This window comes from Haliaeetus albicilla, chromosome 28, assembly GCF_947461875.1.
Source record: "Haliaeetus albicilla chromosome 28, bHalAlb1.1, whole genome shotgun sequence".
NCBI classification, from domain to species: Eukaryota; Metazoa; Chordata; class Aves; order Accipitriformes; family Accipitridae; genus Haliaeetus; species Haliaeetus albicilla.
The window spans coordinates 7,977,735-7,998,316 of record NC_091510.1 but is presented as its reverse complement, the minus strand read 5'-3'; the positions used below and the strand labels follow the sequence as shown (position 1 = coordinate 7,998,316).

Below are 20,582 nucleotides of genomic sequence, written 5' to 3'. Positions count from 1 at the left end.
CCTCTCGGGGAGCTGGGGGGAGCGGGAGGAAAGCGAGGGATTACTCTCTTTCCAGGATCCCCGGAGAAATGGGAATAGGTTGCAGAGGGGAAATGTCCTTTTCGTGCGTCCTCCCTCCCTCCCTGCCTCCCCTCACCCTCCTCGCCCGCTCGTGTGTGTCTGTCTGTCTGAAACGGATCCGTCTGTCGAAAATGGGCCTGGAACTCCCTCCTGTGTTGGGATTAGGTCTTGGGGGACCTGGGGTGGAGTTACGCTGCTTGCCTATTTTCATATTCATTAGAAATGGGAGGTTGCATAAGGAGCCCTGCTGAGCTTCAAGATATAAGAGCAACTTCGGGTTCCCCTTTTCAAGACAAGACAAATCAAAGGCTCGGAGGCAAAACAGCTCCCTGAGCTCCGAGCGCCTTTCCCTCCCTCCCTCCTTCCTTCCCTCCCATCCTCTCCCTCCCTCCCCTGCTCACAGTCCGGCCTCTGTCTAGGGAAGAGGCTCTCAAGCAGCCTTAGATGATTATGGATTTTCTGAGCGAGAAGTTTGCCCTGAAGAGCCAGCCGAGCAAGAACAGCGACTTTTACATGGGAGCAGGAGGCACTTTGGAGCACGTTATGGAAACTTTGGACAATGAGTCCTTTTATAGCAAAACGTCAGGCACCAAGTGCGTGCAGGCCTTCAACCCTCTGCAAAGGGCTGAGCATCATGTGAGGCTGGAGAGGACATCGCCCTGCCAGGACAACAACGGTGAGTCGCCATCCCACCGTTATTCTCCCTTTGCCCTCCCTGCGGATGGAGAGGGCACGCCGGGCCTTCTCCCGCCCGCCCCGCCGAGACCGAAGGCGCCTGCCCGGCTTTTGCTTGCTGGCACGCGAGGGGCAGTAGGAAATAATTATGGTAACGGTGATGATGATGATGATGATAGCACCGGGAGAAGGCGACCGCCTCCTTCGAAGCGCTCCTTTCCTCCCGCCCAACGCGGAACGCGCAGCGCCGAGCACCCCGCCACAACCGGGGAGGCTGGCGGGGGACGGGACGGACAGACCGGAGGGATGGCTGCCGAGGGGGGGGCTCGGCCCCGCTCCCCGTCCCGTTCCCCATCCGGCCGCGGCGTTTTCACGCGGGGAACTGCCGGGAAAAGGCAGCGGCGGGTGTCGGAGGGTCCGCTCCGGGGTGGGAAGGGGAGGTGGGTGGGTGAACCCCGGCTCCGTGGAAGAACCCCCCCTCTGCGAGGATGGCTGCGTGGGGTGTGGGTTTGGGTTTGTTTTTTTTTTTTTTTTTTCTCCGTTGTGTTAGTGAATAACGCGTGAGAGGGATTCTCCCGCTGACCGAAAACAACTTCGGTAATTCCAACGACAGCCTCACACGCTGTTTTCGCCTAGCTGATCGGCAAGGAGAACGGGGAATGTTTTCTTTTTGAAACTTTTAAAATCGTCCCCCTTATTCCAACAGGATGTAAATCACAGATAGAAAAAAAAAAATCAAAAAATATTTGCCTGGCAGAGTCGGAAAACATGGTTAAGATCAGCTGCAATAGCGAGACTGACAATATCTTACATTTTTTTACTTCATGTAGGCACTGAAGTACTTTTTTGAGAACATCCTTTTTGTGTGAAACAGTTTGTAAGGAACAATGATAGATTTCTGCAAGTGCGACTTAAAAAAACTTACAGAAAATTGATTTATACATTGAAGTTTTTCTTAATTAGCTCTTTTAATGTGTGCCTTGGGGGCTTTGGGGCATTTCCTATCTATGTATGTGTTGATAGTAAGTATTTAAAAATTGTGTTTGGTTAAAATCAGCTCGGACTGAAAGAAAAGAAATTACTGAGAATGTGAGAAAATCTCAAAGCAAGCTTCTCACCATATGTTACGTGCCATCTTTGTAGATTTTAATTTCATTAGAATTTTAAATATTTTGTGCCTGTTTCTGAGGCGGGGGGGGGGGGGGAGAAAAAAAGCCTTTTTGAATCCGGTAACGTATCGCATGACTTTTTCAGTGATGTGAGACATGTAAAAATAGAAAAAATAGGAAATGTTTTCATTTCTTATTAAGAAGCTACAGAGGAATATTTCTTATCTCTACCACTCAGATTTTACCTAAAGACAAATAGTTCCTGCAATCCTTATACAAAGTATATGAAACGATCTCTTCTAATAAGTTAACATTTTGCAGAAACTCTCTGCATTTTGTAACCATAACAAACTTAATTGGAAACAATTCCACTTTACAAATCCAAGAGAAGGTATATGGAATCTCTTGAGTTTGTAAAGTGAAGTTGATTTTCGGTTTCATTTGCTGCTTGATTTGTCAGTTTACAGCTATTTTGTTTACTTTACAGTTATTTTGTATTTTCATAGAAATGGAGTTTTTTATATCTGCTTCCAAGTTTAAAGGCACATTTGTCCATAGCTTTATGCCACTTATCTTACACAAAAATCTGTTTTGGGCAAAGATTCCTTATCTGTGCAACCTTAGTTGAAGCTGATTTCATGGATTATTAACTACTTTAGTGGCAGAGTGAAAATATTCAAGTACTCTCATGCAGCCTCCTTACACCGAAAGACTTCAGATTATATTTTCAGATATGATTCTCAGTTAAAATTCAATGTGACTTAGTACTTTTACTCTGTCTGTAGTTAATATTACAGATTCCTCTTCCGCGCTCTCGTGTAGAAATACGCAGCCGAACAGAATCGGGTTCTTGTGAAACTGTTTTATGTGAAGTCTTGAATCTGAAGCCCCCCCTTAACCAGTTCTTTCCCTCCCCCACCTTGTGTACAGTGAACTATGGGATTACTAAAGTGGAAGGACAGCCTCTTCACACCGAGCTGAGCAGGCCCATGGACAATTGCAACAACCTCAGGATGTCTCCGGTGAAAGGGATGCAGGAGAAGGGGGAACTGGATGAACTTGGTGATAAGTGTGACAGCAACGTCTCCAGCAGTAAGAAGAGGAGACACAGAACAACGTTCACCAGTTTGCAGCTGGAGGAACTGGAGAAAGTATTCCAGAAAACTCACTACCCCGATGTCTATGTAAGAGAACAGCTAGCTCTGAGAACAGAGCTCACTGAGGCCAGAGTCCAGGTAGGAACCAAACTTCAGCATTTCCATCACAAGTTCTGCATTGTAGGAACTGGGAAACGACACTCTTGGGGATTGTACAAAAGCCCATAAAGCTAAAGTAAATGGCTCGGTGTGCTTTATTTCTTTATGGATATGAGCTGTTATGCTGCAGTACTAAAATAACTTGTTATTTTTTCAAATCGCTTGTGTTGCTGTTCTAGAAACTTGTTTAAAGGATGAGGAAACAACATCAATAGTAAAGCAGTCTTGATGTCTGGTAGTCCTTTTTTACTGTCAGAATTCCAGGCAGGGAATACGTAAAGCGTTACACGTAAAGATCCCATTAAAGAAATGTGTTGCATGTAGTTTAGACTGATGACGATGCAGAACTCGGGCGCAGAGGATTCTGTGTGTGTTACGGCATGAAAAGTACAATCTAAAAAGTAATCAAATTCCTTGTTTCCACCCAAAGAGTATGCAGTGAAACTGCACATACAAAAATGTGTATAAATATATATATATGTGTGTGTGTGTGTGTGTTTGTGTCTGTGTAGAGCAAGGACATAATCCTTTCAACTCTGCTGTATGGAATGAGCTTAATAATCACAAAATTGGGAAGTACATTTGCTGGTTTTTAAACTTGCATTACTGATGGTTAATGTTATTCTAATTTTTGGAACGAAACAGACTGTTGACCACTTAGTGCAGTATTTGAGTATCTTAACTGCGTACAAAGTTGATTCATTCAGTATGTGCTAGTACAGTAATCGCAACAATATTTATGGCTTTGGATGCGCAATGGTGAGAAAAGAATCTAAATATCCAGGAAATGCAGCCCTCCCCCCATTTAGAGATCTTCCCTTAGAAAAGGGTGTGAGCTGCCTTTTGCAAGTTTATTCTATTTTTAGAGATCTTCCCCGTTCTGGTAATACTCAGCATTTCAATTTAGGGAATAGCAGTCCTGTCGATTCTTACAGACTGGGATTAATTTTTTTAATTTAGTGACTCGAATATGATAACAACTTCACAACTTGTAATTAAACACATACTAACACATGCGTATAAAGAAATAGACGTCAGTGCACATGCACACAGCTGAAATTAAACCAGGATCACTTTCAGAAACGAACTCAGCTAATTAATTTTATAAAGAAGTGTTCTTTTCATGTCTATTCAACCAGACAGCATATTCACTGTTGTCATCGGAAAACAGAGTCCCAAATCGTCTGTCAGTTACATCGATACGACATCAGTGATGCCGACGGAATTTAGTTCAGTGGCTTTTAACTCTTCAGGCTCTGTGCAATCCCTCTCGCTCTGAATTTGGTACAGTTTTCCAAGTATGAATTCCATTCATTACGATTTAGTCTTGACTTTAAAAAAAAGCTTGCATAATGTTAAAACAGTATGCTTACAGTTGCATAATCCTGGAATAATGAGAACTACTCCAAGAATAAATTAGTAGTCAGAACAGGGAGGGGAGAATTGGGCTAAAATATGTCAACTGGCTTTTTGTCACACATTTTTCTAAGTTTTAGAAGCTTCATATGGTAAAGGTATTAACATTAAGAAAGTAAATGTAAAAACATATATGTCTGCCCCAGACTTTCACAGAATATCTATTTCTATTTTATTTAAACATGTTCTCCCCTTTCTTAAAAGATAACCGATCTTTGCATTTCTCATATGCTAAATATGAAAGGAAATGGTGATCATTTTTATCCAGAGTAGCAACAGTATTCCATCACAAGATTAAGCAATTTAAAAGGCCTTACATCATTAGAGGCAGCATCTGGCAATTCAAGGATAACAAGCAGCAGATTTTTACATTGCTTTGTGGAGGCAAATGGTTACTTTATCTCTGCCAAGAGTCAGTTTCTAGTAAAGTGATGTAAACAGAAATATTTTGGGGGATTGTCAAAAGAAAAAATGTGTGCTTTTTTTCTTGTTTAGTTACTATAAATTCAAGCAAATTGTTTGATTTAGTTTAGCAGAGTGATCAGCTGGATACCTTACCCACATTTCCCTTCACCGCCATTTCATCAACATCCAATTTAATATTTGTCCTGCATACATGCAGAGAGCGCCAACCTGAACCTAATTTATCTAAGTTGTTCTCTTTCCTGCTGCATGTCAGTGAAGTAATTGGCACCCATTTTAAGGAGACTGTCAAGGTCTTTTTTCAATGAAAGAGCCTCATGACCACATTCCCTTAGCGTGTTCAGGAGAATTTTTTTTTTTTTCCCTTTTCTTTCCTTTTTGCTGAGCCTCAGGCATCATAAATAATACAAATTGACCCACAAGGTCCCTAACAATATATACTCAGCAGTTACATGCATGGGCCTTGCTTTGATTGCCAAGTACATTTTAAAAGATTGCACATACTAAATTTGCAACAAGTCCTTGGGAATTAAAATGAGAAAAATTATGCCCTGGTTGCTTAAGCAGCATCAAAAGACATTTGAGTTCTCCAAAGAGCAAGGAAAAAACTGAATTATAAAACAAACAGCATTATTTTAAATATCCCACCATCAGGGATCAGAAAATATCCCTCAAAATGGGATTCACAGGCAGTGTCTGAATAAAAAAAAAACAACCCCCAACTATTCATGTATGTATCTAACCAAATGGATTCATGATCCATTTAGCCAGAAGACTAATCAATGGCATTGTATCCATGTAAAAAAAAAAAAAAAAAGGTTCTGTTAGTAGCATGACTTCTTTAAAAAGAGTCAGAATGAGTTTGCTCATAGCTGAACAATAAAGAGTTAGTTGGATAATATTACTTTTATAAAGGAACAGTTACTTTTCTTAGCAATCCCTTTAATTCATCAGGATAAGTCTTAGCCAGTCCAAACTAAACTGTTTGAAAGAAAAATATTTTTTTGAAGACCACAGGACAATGACAGATATCAGTCACAGCAAGAAATGTGCATGTAACAGGTTTTGAGATAACACCCAACACTCAAAATATTACAGAACAGTCCAAAGGTTATCTAAGCATAGACAAAATAGCTTTTAATTGACAAGAAGGCATTGTTTCAGGTCTAAATTATTTCATAGTCTAAATGTAAAGTGCCATTCTTCAGTTTTCCATTGTCAGAAACAGGTATCACCTAACACAAATGTGAAAAAAAGTCACAATAATTTTAAAACTGTCTGTGATCTCATGGCTTTTTATTATCTTCCCGCTCTGTTAGTCTTCCTTGTAGAAACCTTTTCTGCAGTGCAAACTGCTGTCCTGGTGCCAGCTTTTCTTGCCTTTTCATTACTGCACTTGATAAAGATTAGGTACACCTCTAGGAGGCAGATCGTAGGTACGCATGGCAAGTCAGTGGGCATGTGAAAGTAAGAGAAAGTTTCTTTACAATTTGATTTGCTGCTACTTGGTGATTTTCCTCTACGGAACTGAACTCTGTCAAAATTAGCACTGCCTGACAGACTGATCTTTCCTCTGTTTTTTTTTTTTTTTTTTTTTTTGAGACACTAGAAACACTAGAAAGGAAATAATATATGCTTTTAAAATGGCCAGAAATAGCTTAAGCAAGTCTGACATTGAGAAGATTGAAACTGCAAGAATTTAATCCTCAGGCAGAGAACTTCCCTTTCTTAGATAAACAGAAATTTTCAAAGCTATTGTCCAAAATCTCTTGGCTTTTTCCTAAAACTCTTTGCATAGTATGTAATTGAGTTGACCTTGATGATTGTTGCCTCATATACTATAGGTTTGGTTCCAGAATCGAAGAGCAAAATGGAGGAAAAGAGAACGCTATGGTCAGATCCAGCAAGCTAAGAGCCATTTTGCTGCCACCTATGATATATCTGTTCTTCCAAGGACTGACAGCTACCCTCAGGTATGGTAAAGACCAAGTAGTACTTTGGTTCTACATTCACCTTCTCTTCCATCCTTAGGCACACATGAGCACAGAAGATGCACGAAGACTTTCCTGTGTTTAGCTTTCTGTGTTCTTTAGACACGTCAACAGGACCTGCCACTGTGAACAACAGTTCCGACACCCAATATGAATAATTAACTCTTAAAATACAAGTATTTTTTAAACAACCATCTTAGGAGCTGCAGAGTTTTGCATAGGTTATGTACTGAGAATGGCTGGCAATATGGTTGTGCAGCTAAGTGTTTTCTGCACATAAAATTATGTGGGGGTTGGAATCACTTTTAGGTCCATACACAAATTCTGGATGAAGTCTAGACCCATTGAGATTGACAGGAATGTTGTAATTTTGACCACAACAAGGTCAGGATTTCCCTTCTGGGATATTTATATTCACAGGCACAACTGTTTTAACAGCTCTGGTCTTGCATGCTTTCGTAAGATGAGGCATAAACTATGTGATCTCTAGGCAACTTCCTTCTGATGCATTAAACATGCACCATTTCTTTACGGACCATTGAATACAAGTAGTCTTCTACTAGCATGAAACCATATTATGGCCACGTATAATCACAACTGAATGTACGCGGCTAGGAGAGGGAGGCAGAGAAACAAGAAAGTTCTCTCAGACTGTAGTGGTTTAATTTATTTTTTTCTTTTCCAGTGGTCCATTAGTATATAGTAAGGTATACTATTTAATAAGATCATAATCTTCTGTCTCTGTTCTCCAGTCCTTTGGTTTACTGCCTTGCTTCACTGTCTGCTATTGTTTTTCTGCTTGCTTGTTTTAGTACATTGAATACTTTTATTCTGAAGCCATTGTTTTTCACGTCTCTAGCTTCCCATTGCTTTTACCACAAAATTTAAAAAAAAAAAAAAGCGCCATACAAAGCAAAAATCTTGTCTGGGTCCCTGTGGTAGAGTCCTTCCACTGCTGGTGTCCTGGTGCTCTTCTAGTTCATCAGGTAGTAGGGTCTCTGCCAGCCTTAAGAATATACTCATATTCTATGTGGGCTTGCCTTGGTCTTGCTCTACATTGGCTGAACGTGATTAACTTAGGACCAGACGCCTCGGGCCCAGGTGTCATCTACCCAGCTTAAAGTGTTTTACTTCTGAGGAGTTTGCATGTTGCTAGGTTTGGTGCCTGGGCCAGAGCTGGTTTGTGTTCCAGGCAGCTCAGAACATGGGCACAACCATTTCAGACCTGGTGGCACTTATAAGTCTGCTTTTATTTCATTTTATTTTGTGCGTTAGCCCAACTTACATCAGAAACCACTGCATGATACACTGTTTAAGTAGGAGGGGACAATACTTGCTTGAGACCTACCTAGGTGAAGGTGTGCAAAAAGACCTTGAGCGCTCCTAGGCAGATTCACAGACATAGATGCGCAGTCACTCACAGATCTCACTCAAGGTGTTCAAGTATCTTTTGGTACTGACTTATCTATAGCATCACAACACATGATACAAGGAACAGTACTTAAGCTTTGGGCTTTCTATCCCTGACTCAATTATCTAGACTAAATTTTGTGTCTCCAAGCTCATCTGGTATTTTTAGTAGGACTTAATCTAGACATTTTCCCAATTGACAGAAGTTTCATTTGCGTAAGATAATGGAATAATGCAAGGCATTGGTAAGCACTTAAAATGGTTGTCCTAAAATTAATGTTTTTAAAAAAGAAACACTTTTGAATTAGATGATAATATCAACCATAAAATTCTAAACCCAATGAAATATCTATTTTGTACTTTCAGATTGTTAAAAAGATGAGTGAATTCACTGCATTTCTATTTACATACTTGTTAAAAAACATCTTTCCTAGGCTGACAATACAGTTAACTAAGTTTCAGCCTGGCAAAATTTTCTATCATTAATTTATAAGTTCTTAAAAACAGGAGATTGAAATGAAAATGTTGGTACCATAATCTTAAATAAAGCATCTCTAAAATGTGTAGAAGTATAAAATGTATACTCATTCATAAACATAAATATATAGTACTCACCTATAACCACAGACTAACACACTGCAGGTAAACAGGCACAAACACATAATTGAGTCTGGTCACCTGCACGAGAAAATTGTGTTGTACTGTACTTTAGGAACAGGAGCAAGCAGCTCAACTAAGGTGTGAGTCCACCTTACGTTGGCTACTTCAGTTAAGTGCTTGCATGCGTGGTTTGGCTACATGATAAAAACAAGGTCGCTTACTCCTCAGTGAAGAAGGTGGCTACTTTGCTGTATACTGGAATACGAATAGGTGTCCAGGCAGTTATGACAGAACAGTCGGTGCAAGTTCCTGTTCTTGCTAACCTCGTGGTAATTCACATTCTTAAATCCTCACCTTCAGTAAAACCATGTCTGTATCATATACATAATAGTTCCAGCGAGAATGCTTGAGACGATGAAAATCCGTATTAAAACCACAATGACCACTAACATCACTACATTCGAATCTTTTGAACTAGATGTCCATTTATAAGTGCCTCACTTATGGAAAATAAATACACAGTACATGACTTGCTATATACTCATCAATCTATCCCACAGTTCATGCAGAAAGAGATATTTAAAATTGTTATCTGCATGTTTGGTTTTAGTGTTGTAGATTGATTCCCAGACAATTCCATTGTTTCAGTGTAGTTAATGCAAGAAAAGAAATCAAATACACATTTTTCCTTTTCTTTTCCTTTTTTCCCCCCTCCTTCCCCCTGCTCCTCCCCATGTACAAGCACTCTTATTGTGACACTGACATAAGCAAATATTAGACAAACTTTGCCATACTTTTGAGTAAATAGTTTTTCTTGGGGTTGTGGAACACAGATCACTAGAGCTTATTTATGAAGCCTTTATTAACACAGGGGAAAACAGACTCTCTGTCGCTGGCAGAAAACATAGGATGAATGTTGAAAAAGGATGAAATCAAGCTGAGATATTTACTGCTGTGTGGCAGAAGGAACAGGACCAAATGTGAATTTCTGGTGTGCATTATATGAATTTGCAGTCTGAAGATTTCTGTTTTGAGCCCCACCACGGATATGTTCACAAAACAGACATCCCACTTGCATTCCAGCAGAAACATCAGTCTCTGCAGTCAACAGAGGGTGTGGAGACCCCTGCTTAGTCTCTTCACCAATTATCTTCATCAAATACAAATTAAGAACATGATGCTGCTACGTGTTGTGTGACTGTATAAACCTGAAAGGTTTTCCTGTGAGGAAATGATCTTTTCAAATAATTTCAGATAGAAGGTTGGCTCTGAATCAGAGAATGGTTGGGGTTGGAAGGGACCTCTGGAGGTGGTCTGGTCCAACTCCCATTTCTATAACCCAGTCTAATTTTGCTATTAAGTTACACAATTTAGGGTTGGTTTTTTTTTTCAAGATCTTAATCGTTTGCTTTGCTAATTCAGCCTAACCTGAATTATTTTTACAGTATGTTGACTTTAGGTGTTGCTTATTGTGCAAAATAGTTGCTCGGCTGGCTGCCAAGAAGTTCAGCATCTCCTGAACTGTCCAAATTCTGCACACATACTTCTTCCATTAATTATACTGGCAACACCTGAATTACAGAGGAGGACAGTTAGTACAACATTCCAGGACAATCATCTGTTATTCACATGTTTTTTCGAGGCTTTAACATTAAAAATGCCACAGCGTTGTTTCCACTGAGATGAAATATTTAACTTTTGACAACATTATGCTGAAAATCAGATTTTTCTAGGAAGATGTTATATACAGTACTTTTTGTTCATTTTGGTAAAAGGTTTCAGTTTCATTAGTTTCAGTATTTAAGCTTCAAGTTCCTCTTGCAGATGCAACACATTGTGGTCTAAGTCATCTTAAGTGCACTCAGAAAACAATTCACTGGTTAAAACTCTTATCCCAGACACTTTGAACCTCATTAACTAGCAATATTCTGCTGATGGTATGGAAGCTAAGAGGCAGGATCCTAACATCAGTGGGAAATTGAATGCAGATTCACTTCATGGAGATGGTTACTTCAACTCATCTGAGTAAATGTTAGTAAACAAGCAGTACTTGATTCGGTCACCTAAACACAGTGTCTAGTGTTATTAAAGATATTTTGGGATATCTGAGACACTGCTACCATGCTGATGAACAGGACTTAAAGAAGTATGCACCCTTCAGGGGAGGCAGTTGGTGGTCAGATAAATATTAGACATTTGCGCTTAGGAAACTTAATCAGAGGGCCTTTTATGCCAGAGATGGATTCACTTTAAAGTTGGTGAAAATCTGGTCAATTAAGTTTTCTCTTCCTAAAGCATAGGGTATAAAATAGGTAAGATGATCTCTAAAAATGTATTTTTTTTCTCTGATACCTGGTTCAGCTGCACACATCTATAGTTATCTTAGATGGATCTATATATTATGTGCTGGGAGAGGAACAAGAAAAAAGTTGCTTAGCCTTGCTCTTCTCTTACCTTACTGGTCTTTACTTGACTACTTTTACTGTCCATTGCCTAGTGAGAAGGCTAATGTTACAAAGGGTACTTGACCTTGTCAGATTTAATGTTTAAGTATGAGAAGTGGCAAGGGACCAAAAAACCTGAGACAAAATTTCATTTTTATCTCCTCATTTACACACATGAGAGTGAAATTCGATCAAAAGCCTACAGTATTATCACACAGCTTTCCCTGTATGAGTTAAATTTATAAAGATGTTGTCTTTATAAATGTAAGTGCATCAATATGTAAATAAACATGAAACTGTATCCTTGAAAAGCAGATATAAGGGGCAACATTCTTCCCCTACCTAGGCTCTTTCCATACTTTGCATCTTTTCTTCTTGCTTGTTCTTTGAGTCTAGTCCATTTGTTGCCATTGTTCTACGTTCTTTTGAAAGGGTTTATCCTGTCACACCATTATACCTTCCCTCTTACTATCACATGTGAAATGGATTGTTTGCTTCTCTTCTTTACTTGAAAATGCAGGCAAGAGTTGGATAGGACTGAATTTTTTTTTTTTTTTGTGGAAAAACCCAGCCTAGTGCAGGTAGGAATCCTGAGGAGACAAAAGCCTTTCAAAGGTGTGGGAACTGGAGTGATACAGAAGGTGTAGAAAGAAGGTTGAAATCTCAAAAATAGAAGGAAGAGGCTGAAGTTTACATTCCATCCACCAGACTGATAAATCAAATTAAATACGTTGAACAGCGTGGTATCACATGATTTGTTTTGGCAATCAAAGAGTGTAGAAGTGGTATCAGTATACATGTGTTATGTACTAAGTCCTTGGATCATCATTACAGTTCTGCTCGAGCCTTAGTACATATGGGTAATTCTCATTAGCAATAATCAAAGTTACATGCTCCAATTAAATCTTTCATATGGCATATATTAGACACCACATGTTATATGACTTAAAAATTCTTTTAACTGTAGTAGACATATAAATGACAGTTAATCACAATAGTTCATTAAGGCTATGGGTGCACTGATTAAGTAGGAGTAGATGTGGTAGACATATCTGAGCCAGCTTCAAAGAAGTTTTATCATCTACTCATGCTGTCTAGCTGTGACAGCACGGAGCTCAGGCTGGGCCACCACCTGGATGGTATGTTGCTTGCTGCATATGTGCTGACTGTTGCACTGCTGTGGCTGATCTTCCGAGAGTAACACTTCTAATCTTTTTGGGTGGTGTCTGTTCCACACAAAGTAGTTTGTGCACTGCGCTTTTATTTTTTCTTGGTTCTAAACCATCACTGCATGTGGTCCTCCTTGCAGTTGCAACATTCGGTTTGTTGGCCCTTTTTTTTTTTTTATTTTATGAAACGTGTATTTCTTTAAGTGTGTGAGTGACTTTAGCTGGGGCTTAATTATAAGGCAAATCCATTGCTTTCTGAGATAGAAACTTCTTTTTAATAGTATTTTTCAAAGTATGAAATTTTGTCATTAACTGTATCATAGACATGAAATATAATTACTTCTTATTGTAACTGGCCCTGAGACTGCAGTAGGGAGAAGTTACAATTTATCTACAAAACATCTCGTACAAGAATGAAAGCTTGATGACTTCTCAAATCCTGCATTTTTTTGCACCTTAGCAAACTTGTTAAGCATGGAATCAAACGAAGATATTTTTATTTTGTTCACCATATGTAAGGCCTAAATGTGGACGGAACGGGTCTATCACCTATTTCAGAGCTGTGGCATTAAGCCTCTCGCTACCAAGGGCCAACATGCATCTTATGGACATAGCTGAAAATGGTGTGCTGCAGCTCTCTCGTATGTACCTGAACTCAATACAGTACAGATGATCTTCACATGTTCATTAGGTCCAACAGCTCCTATAAAATGTTCACAAATTACACCAAGAAGTTCTGTCTAGATATAAAGGGAAAAAATACAATGAGAGTGGTAAAGCCTTGGAACAAGTTGCTCATAGAAGTTACTGAATCTCTGTAGCTGGAGCTACTCAAAACTTGGCTGCATAGGGCTTGAGTAACCTGATCTAAATTCAAAGTTAGCTGTGAGCAAGGATTTGGAATAATAATCCCAGAGGTCCTTTTCAGTTTAAATTGTCCTGAGAAGCTATGAATCTGCAACCTCGGGAAGTACAGGCAAACCTCTGCCGATACCTTGGATGTTCTTAAGAGGGCCCCAGAAAAAAAAGTACTGTGGCAAGTGACAGAGCAAATTAATTGTGCTGATGGACTAGGAACAGCCTACAGATCACGAGTTGTAAACTAGCAGCTATTGCATTTAATCTGCCTAAAATAGCTCCTTGTGCAAGCACAGGTTTCATGTTTTCTGGTAGTGGAAGGATTGTTGCTTCACACAAAGAGAGGAGTGACAAAAATGTAGCAAACCAGTCTCTTTGACATTCACGTGCTTTCTATAATTACGTAAATTCTTAACTGTTCAGTTAGTGCCACTGTCGTCTGCTTTGCAATGCCCAGGAACATCCTGAAAACAGAGTCAATGTGTAGTTTCTAATTACCTACTAAAGTAATTATAATAACATATAAAATAACATAACATATATTATGTAATAACAACAACAATAACTTATTACTTCATATCTAGAGATCTTAGAAGAGATTAACATTGTGTTTCCCCTGTGAAGCACTAAACCACACGTCCACTCAAATAGAAGCTGTGTGCTCATACGTGTCTCTGTTGGAAACAGACTCCAGTCTGGGTGGGCAGGTGACTCAAATAGCATGAGTCGAGACATTTGGTGATGGGAGGACCAAAGCTGGGTAAGTGATGGCAAAACTCTCAGAAAATTTGGAAAAATTTGGAGATTTGAGTTTATGTGATTTCTCTAGGTGCTGTGTAAGGAGGCTGAAGCTCCAGGAGCTTGACATTTTAACAGAAAAAAAGCAATGACACCAAGTGGGATGACCAATTACCTTAGCTAATTTTCCTCTGCAGTGTCAAGCAGAAGGTCATATGCTTAGGAAATGATATCATAACCATGTTAACAACCATAACTCTCCAGTTATGTTCTTGTCACAGCTATGAAATCCTATTTCTTTTTTCTATCGGGAAGGGTGTGTGTGTGTGTGTATATAAAACATACAGTAGGTAAATATATTGAAGGGCTCTGGTAATTTCATGGTAACCACAAGAGCAAAGCTCAAGTTGTTTGTGATGTTAACAGAAACCAGAGATGTGCTGTATGTATAGCCTCATTCACAGCCTCTGAATTGCCTTTTATATAGTTCATGGATCACACAAGAGTTTAAGAGGAAAAATATTTTCTTTAAATTCATGTACATAATGTCCCTTTTCCTTCCAACATACCAGAAGAAGGTCTGATAATTTTGATGTATTGTAAAACATTATTTATTTTTAATACAGGAATACCTTCTGCACCTAAATTTCACTACAAGATATTTATGTTGTAAATCTTTGCTAAGAAATGAAAATCTAATCTCAAAAGTGAAGTCACTCAACCAACTAAAATGAATAGAAAATTGATATGACTGAAACATTCTTTTGAAAAGCATAACTGCCTCATGAGAGAAGACATAAAGCTTTCCTAGCATCTTGTGGCATTTCTGAAGTTAAGTTTACTAATTTGGATTCCTTCCTCTAAGGACGAAACCTAGGGCACTCCTTTGAAAGTTTTAGGAATGAATAGCTTGTTCACATATTTCTTTAAGAAGACATTGGTATATTTGAGGATTTGCAGCTGAATTCTTTTCTCATTTACACCTGTGCAATCTCACTGAAGTTAAATTGAAAGAGATTTGTCTAGGATAAAAATATCTGGAAAATTGGTGGTACTAAACTTAGTTTTCTGCAAACCAAGCTACTAGAAATATGGAAGGAAAGAGTGATTTTGTGATACCTCCAGACCACATAGGTTATTGGGCACTTTCAAACTGAGCCTCTGAACCTTTAGAAGTCTTCACATCATGACTATTAAAGCCAAATTCGTGCGTGTTCCTATTTAAACAGATTTTTTGGGAAAATCCTTCCCATAATTATATCTGTGCAGCCTGGCAGACTGCAGCATTTGCCGTAGTGTTTCTTGGAAAGAAATCTTAGCAAGTCAGATAAATGAGACTTTGTCACATGTGAATTAGCCTTGGAGATGATGAGCTCCTCCAGAAGTAGCTCCTGTATTAGATGCTGCATAGATGAACCAGTCTGTCCCTGGGAAAATTCGTCCTGTTGTGAAGGTTCTGAGACTAACCATTTGGCCTGGAAATACCATCAAAAAGAATGGGGTTCTGTATGCGTGTGTTTGAAATTTTGATTTTTCTGGATTCTTTTTTAGCTGTAACTGCTCCCTGTTTCAATTCAGTAAAAAGTTATATCAGCAAAAGAAACTGAAATGGAACAGTGTGGAAATAGGAATGGGTGACTTGTTTTGTAGGAAGAAAGGGAAAGAAAACCCCAACAGTTGCTTAATCTGTCACTGCTACTGCAAGAAACACATGTAACCATGAAATACAATGAAGTACAATTAAAAGTTTCTAGCGTTCCTGAACAAAAAAACCCCAACGATTTTTGTATGGATGAGCGGGTTTCTGATTTTCCCAGTTCAGGATTAAGACAGAATGTGTGCAGCTTAGGCTTTCAAGCAAAATGGAGATATTCTCTGGATCTTATAGGCTTTCAGCTGCTATCTTTACTACTCTCACATGCTATGTGGCTCCAAACTCATCAAGTCTGAGAAGGCAGTAAGCCTTGTGAGTCTTAGTGGATGACTCCCCAGTTGCTGTATACTTAACTACCACACCTTCCAGCTCTTCCAGGGTCCCTTGTTTCCTTCATGGCATATTCTGTAAATCTGTACTAGGCTCTGAGAAACCTTCCAGGCAACAGGACACTCAGGAATCCCTGAATCCTGAGCTGTAAGAGATGTGCTGCTCTCTTTGGGAATGTTCTGCGTGGTTGAAAGCAACAAACTCATAAACAAGACAGTGGTTCACATAGGTCCGGATAAGATACATCCTTTAATCCCCAGAAAAACCACCTGTTCTCTGAAGATCAAAAAAAAGTTTGTCTAATTTTATGTCAAAACTGGCTCAGGTGGGTTAATTAAGGAGGAATAAAGCAGCTGAGTGAGGATCGTGTCAAGCTGCAGAGGGTCTCCCATGGGCTGATGTTTGAGAGACTTCTAAAAACTGAAGGGAGGAGGGCAGGATGGGAACCGGAAAGTTCTGAAACTCTCACTAGAGTCTCTTTCCTCCTGTAGATCTCAGGAGGCCCACCAGAAGGAGGAAAAATCCTCAATATCCTTCCCCAGACACCTTATTCACTTCATTACCTCTCAGCAGACCACCTAAGATCTGCAGGAGCAGATGCCTGAGGTGTGCCCAGCTGGGTGCGTGTGTGTGGGAAGGCAACCCACGTGCGCGGGTGTGGAAGCGTGTGTAAGCCTGTATGTACGCACGTCTGTGTGAACAAGGAGTTGGGCAGACCAAGAGTTTGGGGAGACGCGCTGCTACCGTGACTTTTCCCCAGCCTTCTGCGGGAAACCAAAATGGAGCATTTACTGGTTCTTTTTTGCTGCTGGAATTGCCAAGGAGACCGAATTAGTTTGTCAGCTCCTGATGACTCCTGCTAGTACAACTGTTCAAAATGTTAACTTTTAAAATAAGACTCTCTCTCATCCTTGCTATCTGCACTAGATCTCAGCTAGATGAGTTCAGTGAACCATAATTTATCTCCTTAGCTTGGTGGTGGTTTGGTGGGTATGTGTTGTTGCAAAGTAATAGGACAATGGGAAAAAAACAACTCAGTTTTAGAAACATGTTTTTATTCTCTGTGTGTGTATGTATGTCTGTCATAATTCATTACTTCCCCTGACCTCTACTTTGGCAGAAAAAAAATCACTCAGCTAGAGAGATAACCTACATATCTTAAAGCCAAAATTCCTTTGTCTATGGATTTGGAATGTGAAAGCAAAATTAAGTTTGAAGTGGGAATTCACTTTATAGTGCTAACCGAAGAGTAATTGCAATTATACATATAGCAGAGAACAAAGACATGTGGGCTCAATCCCAGCCCATCACAGCAATGATATACTGAACAGACAACAGATTTTTAGGATGAAGACAAATTTAGCAAAGTAAAACAAAAAGAAAAGGGTATAGTTACTGGCTGAGAAGTTCTGTACTGTGAATGAGGGCTACAAATGTCTTGTATCATATCTGTACATTTAAAAAAAAAATCATCATCCAGGAAAGAGTTATAAGTGGAGAAGAAATATAAAGCTGTATATTGTATAACGGTGAGTGCAAGTGAGAAAAGACCGAGGAAGTTAGAGCATGTCAGAAATTATATCCATATATTACTCATAGATACAGAGTAGAGAGTTTAAACAGACAGAAGGACAGCTGCTGAGTGTGAAATTTGGTTGAAGCAAAGTGAATAGAGGAGGAATGAAAGAATGCACAGTCTGAGATAATGACAGGAGCTGACTTGTGCTAGGCCTTGAAAATCTTTCCATCTGTTCATCTAGTAACAAAGAAGTGAAAAATACCTATCCATAAATAGCATCTATAGATAGACGATAGGGGAAGGCCTGAGACTCAGAATGAAGCTTTAAGTGACTGCCAAGTATAGAAGGCATTACACATCAAAGCTTGAATACGTGGTTACTCCAGATCTTCAGCAGACATTGCTGGTAACCACAAAGTTTGTGTCCTAGTCTGTCATGCAACGTTTTCCAGGGACGCACAGTGCAGCCAGTTAAGACAGAGCTGAAACAGAAATGCCTCCAAGCAGAATTTTGTCTAAAAGCATCACAAAAAGAAATTTTATCTTAAGACCATCTTTGAAACAACTTTAGGAAAATCTCTTGAATATATTATCAACCATGCCTGTATTTTATGGATTCATTTGTTTTAAAGTAATTATGCAAGGCTTCTCAATATTTAATTTTGCAAATACTTGCTGGGCTTTGCCGCTTGAGAAATCCTGGTTTGTTCACCCTTTTATACTGCTTCCTACCGTTGCAGTTAAGAAAGAATTCTGATGAGGAGAAGCTTTTATGGTGAAAACAGCTATGATATTGTACACTCTTTTGACACCTTTTCTTTGAAGTCAGTTGTGCGCTTCCACTAATTTTACTGACTGGCTGGGCTGATGGCATCCTGAGGTTCAATGGTAAACACTCAGGGCAGAACCACAGAGCAAATGGATGACAGAGCAAGGAATATGATTCAGCAGCCTTTGCTCTTAAGTGAATGATCCAGTATTTTGACTCGTGTTAATGTCTTCATGGTATTTTCTAATAGGATTGCAGAGAACTAGTGAAGTACTTGCTGCTTGTTTTAGAGGAGAAGTAATAACGGATGTGTTAAATAAAGCAAACCAAGCATTGCAGAAAACAAAAGATGAACTATTTAAATTTAATCTTATTCATTTTATATGTTCCAGATTCAGAACAATCTGTGGGCAGGGAACGCGGCTAGTGGTTCTGTGGTTACCTCCTGCATGCTGCCACGAGATACGTCCTCCTGTATGACACCTTATTCCCATTCACCGCGGACAGATTCTGGCTACACAGGCTTTTCAAACCACCAGAATCAGTTCAGCCACGTGCCCCTCAATAATTTTTTCACTGACTCTTTACTTTCTGGGGCAACCAATGGACATGCTTTTGAAACCAAGCCGGAGTTTGAAAGGAGGTCCTCCAGCATTGCAGTTCTACGGATGAAAGCCAAAGAGCATGCTGCCAATATTTCCTGGGCCATGTAATATAGCAGTACCCTTTCTTCATTTCCTTTTTTTTTTAAATAGCAAACTGAAAACATTTTTATTTCCCATATTTAAAGGACACAACAATAAGCTGCTGTGTGTGGAATGCTAGAAATCACAATATACACGATGTCTGCTTAAACAAATGCAATATAATATTTAACAATAAAACAAGAATAAACCAAATAGATTTACCATGCATCAAGCTCAACAAGCCCTTTGTTTTGGTTTTTATATAGAAATATGTCTTGTTGTACCAGTTGATGAAATATGATTATAGAACCCACAAAAAAGAATAAAACTATTAAGCAAATATGTCTACTCCATTGGTTTTTAGCAGTCCTGTATACAAAATTAATGCTTCACAAATGAATACTTCATAAGGGAACAACTCTGTAAAGGAAAATAAATTTATTAGATGAAAACCATGAAGTAAATCTCTAAGCACACCACGCAGAGAAGGAAATATACGATTGTGCACGTTGTAGGTGGAATTTGTAGACCTAACTCTCTCAGCACTGTGCTGCTGCTCTGAGCCAGCTCTGCTGTTTTGCTAACTGCATGTCGAGCTCGTTGGAGTTACATCAATGCACAACTAATGTAATGAGAATAGAAGGTACTCCTTTTTTTTATGGACCTGAGTGTATTCATGTTAAAGACAATGAGATTCTTTCGCCAAACATATCACTAAGAGCAGGATCATGGTGTTTAATAGAGTTTTCAAAGACGTGCACAGATAATGTAGGTCAAGTAGTGTTTAAATGAAATCTTTAAAGTTGCAGATAGGTTATTTTGAAACTTAGGTGACTAGAAGAGAGCATGGAATAGTACCGCAACACTTTCAACAGAATCCAGATTTAGAAAAAACCCACAACAACAGCACAGTCTTACTTCCAATCCAGTCAGTCTTACTAACTGGTTTTTGTTATGTTATGGTCAAATTGAAAAGAAAAAAGTCCAACAAGGCTTGCCAGTTTCAGTCTGTAACTGATCTCAAGATGTTGTAAGAGTACATTTCATTTAGTTTTAGTTACAGTTTGTTGACACTTTGCTAATTTGTTTTGGTTTTTTTTCAGAGTGTAAGACTGGTTCGCTCCCTTTAAAGTCGATAAGAAAAATCTTTTCTCCTGCAGTGGCAGCAGGATTTGGCCCTCAGCTCCCAGCCTATCACAAAGGAATTAAAATGTCAGCAGACTTTCTGACATTTCTGGTGGAAAAAAAAATAGAGGAGAAGAAAAATACTTTACATCTGGAGAATTGCTATCTGCTTTGATTTACTTCTCCTCCCTTTCCCCTGTCACATTCCAAGCTCCTTCAGATGAGTGAAATGTCAGCCTCTTTGAAAGCAACAGTCAGTCTCTCAGGTTCATAAAGGCAAAGTAAATTAATTGAAATAAAGAAGGACTTGCATGGCTGTGATTAGAACAGGATACAACTCTCTGGGCACC

At 39.2% G+C, this 20,582-nt stretch overlaps 1 protein-coding gene across 1 annotated transcript; it reads left to right on the top strand.

Moving 5' to 3' along the window:
* Positions 1–309: 309 nt before the first annotated feature.
* ALX1 (ALX homeobox 1) lies at positions 310–19,437 on the top strand. Its single transcript, XM_069773385.1, has 4 exons — positions 310–736; positions 2,775–3,079; positions 6,784–6,912; positions 18,814–19,437. Exons 1-4 carry the CDS (start codon positions 505–507, stop codon positions 19,132–19,134), a joined length of 987 nt encoding a protein of 328 aa, XP_069629486.1. The 5' UTR covers positions 310–504; the 3' UTR covers positions 19,135–19,437.
* The last annotated feature ends 1,145 nt before the right edge of the window (positions 19,438–20,582 follow it).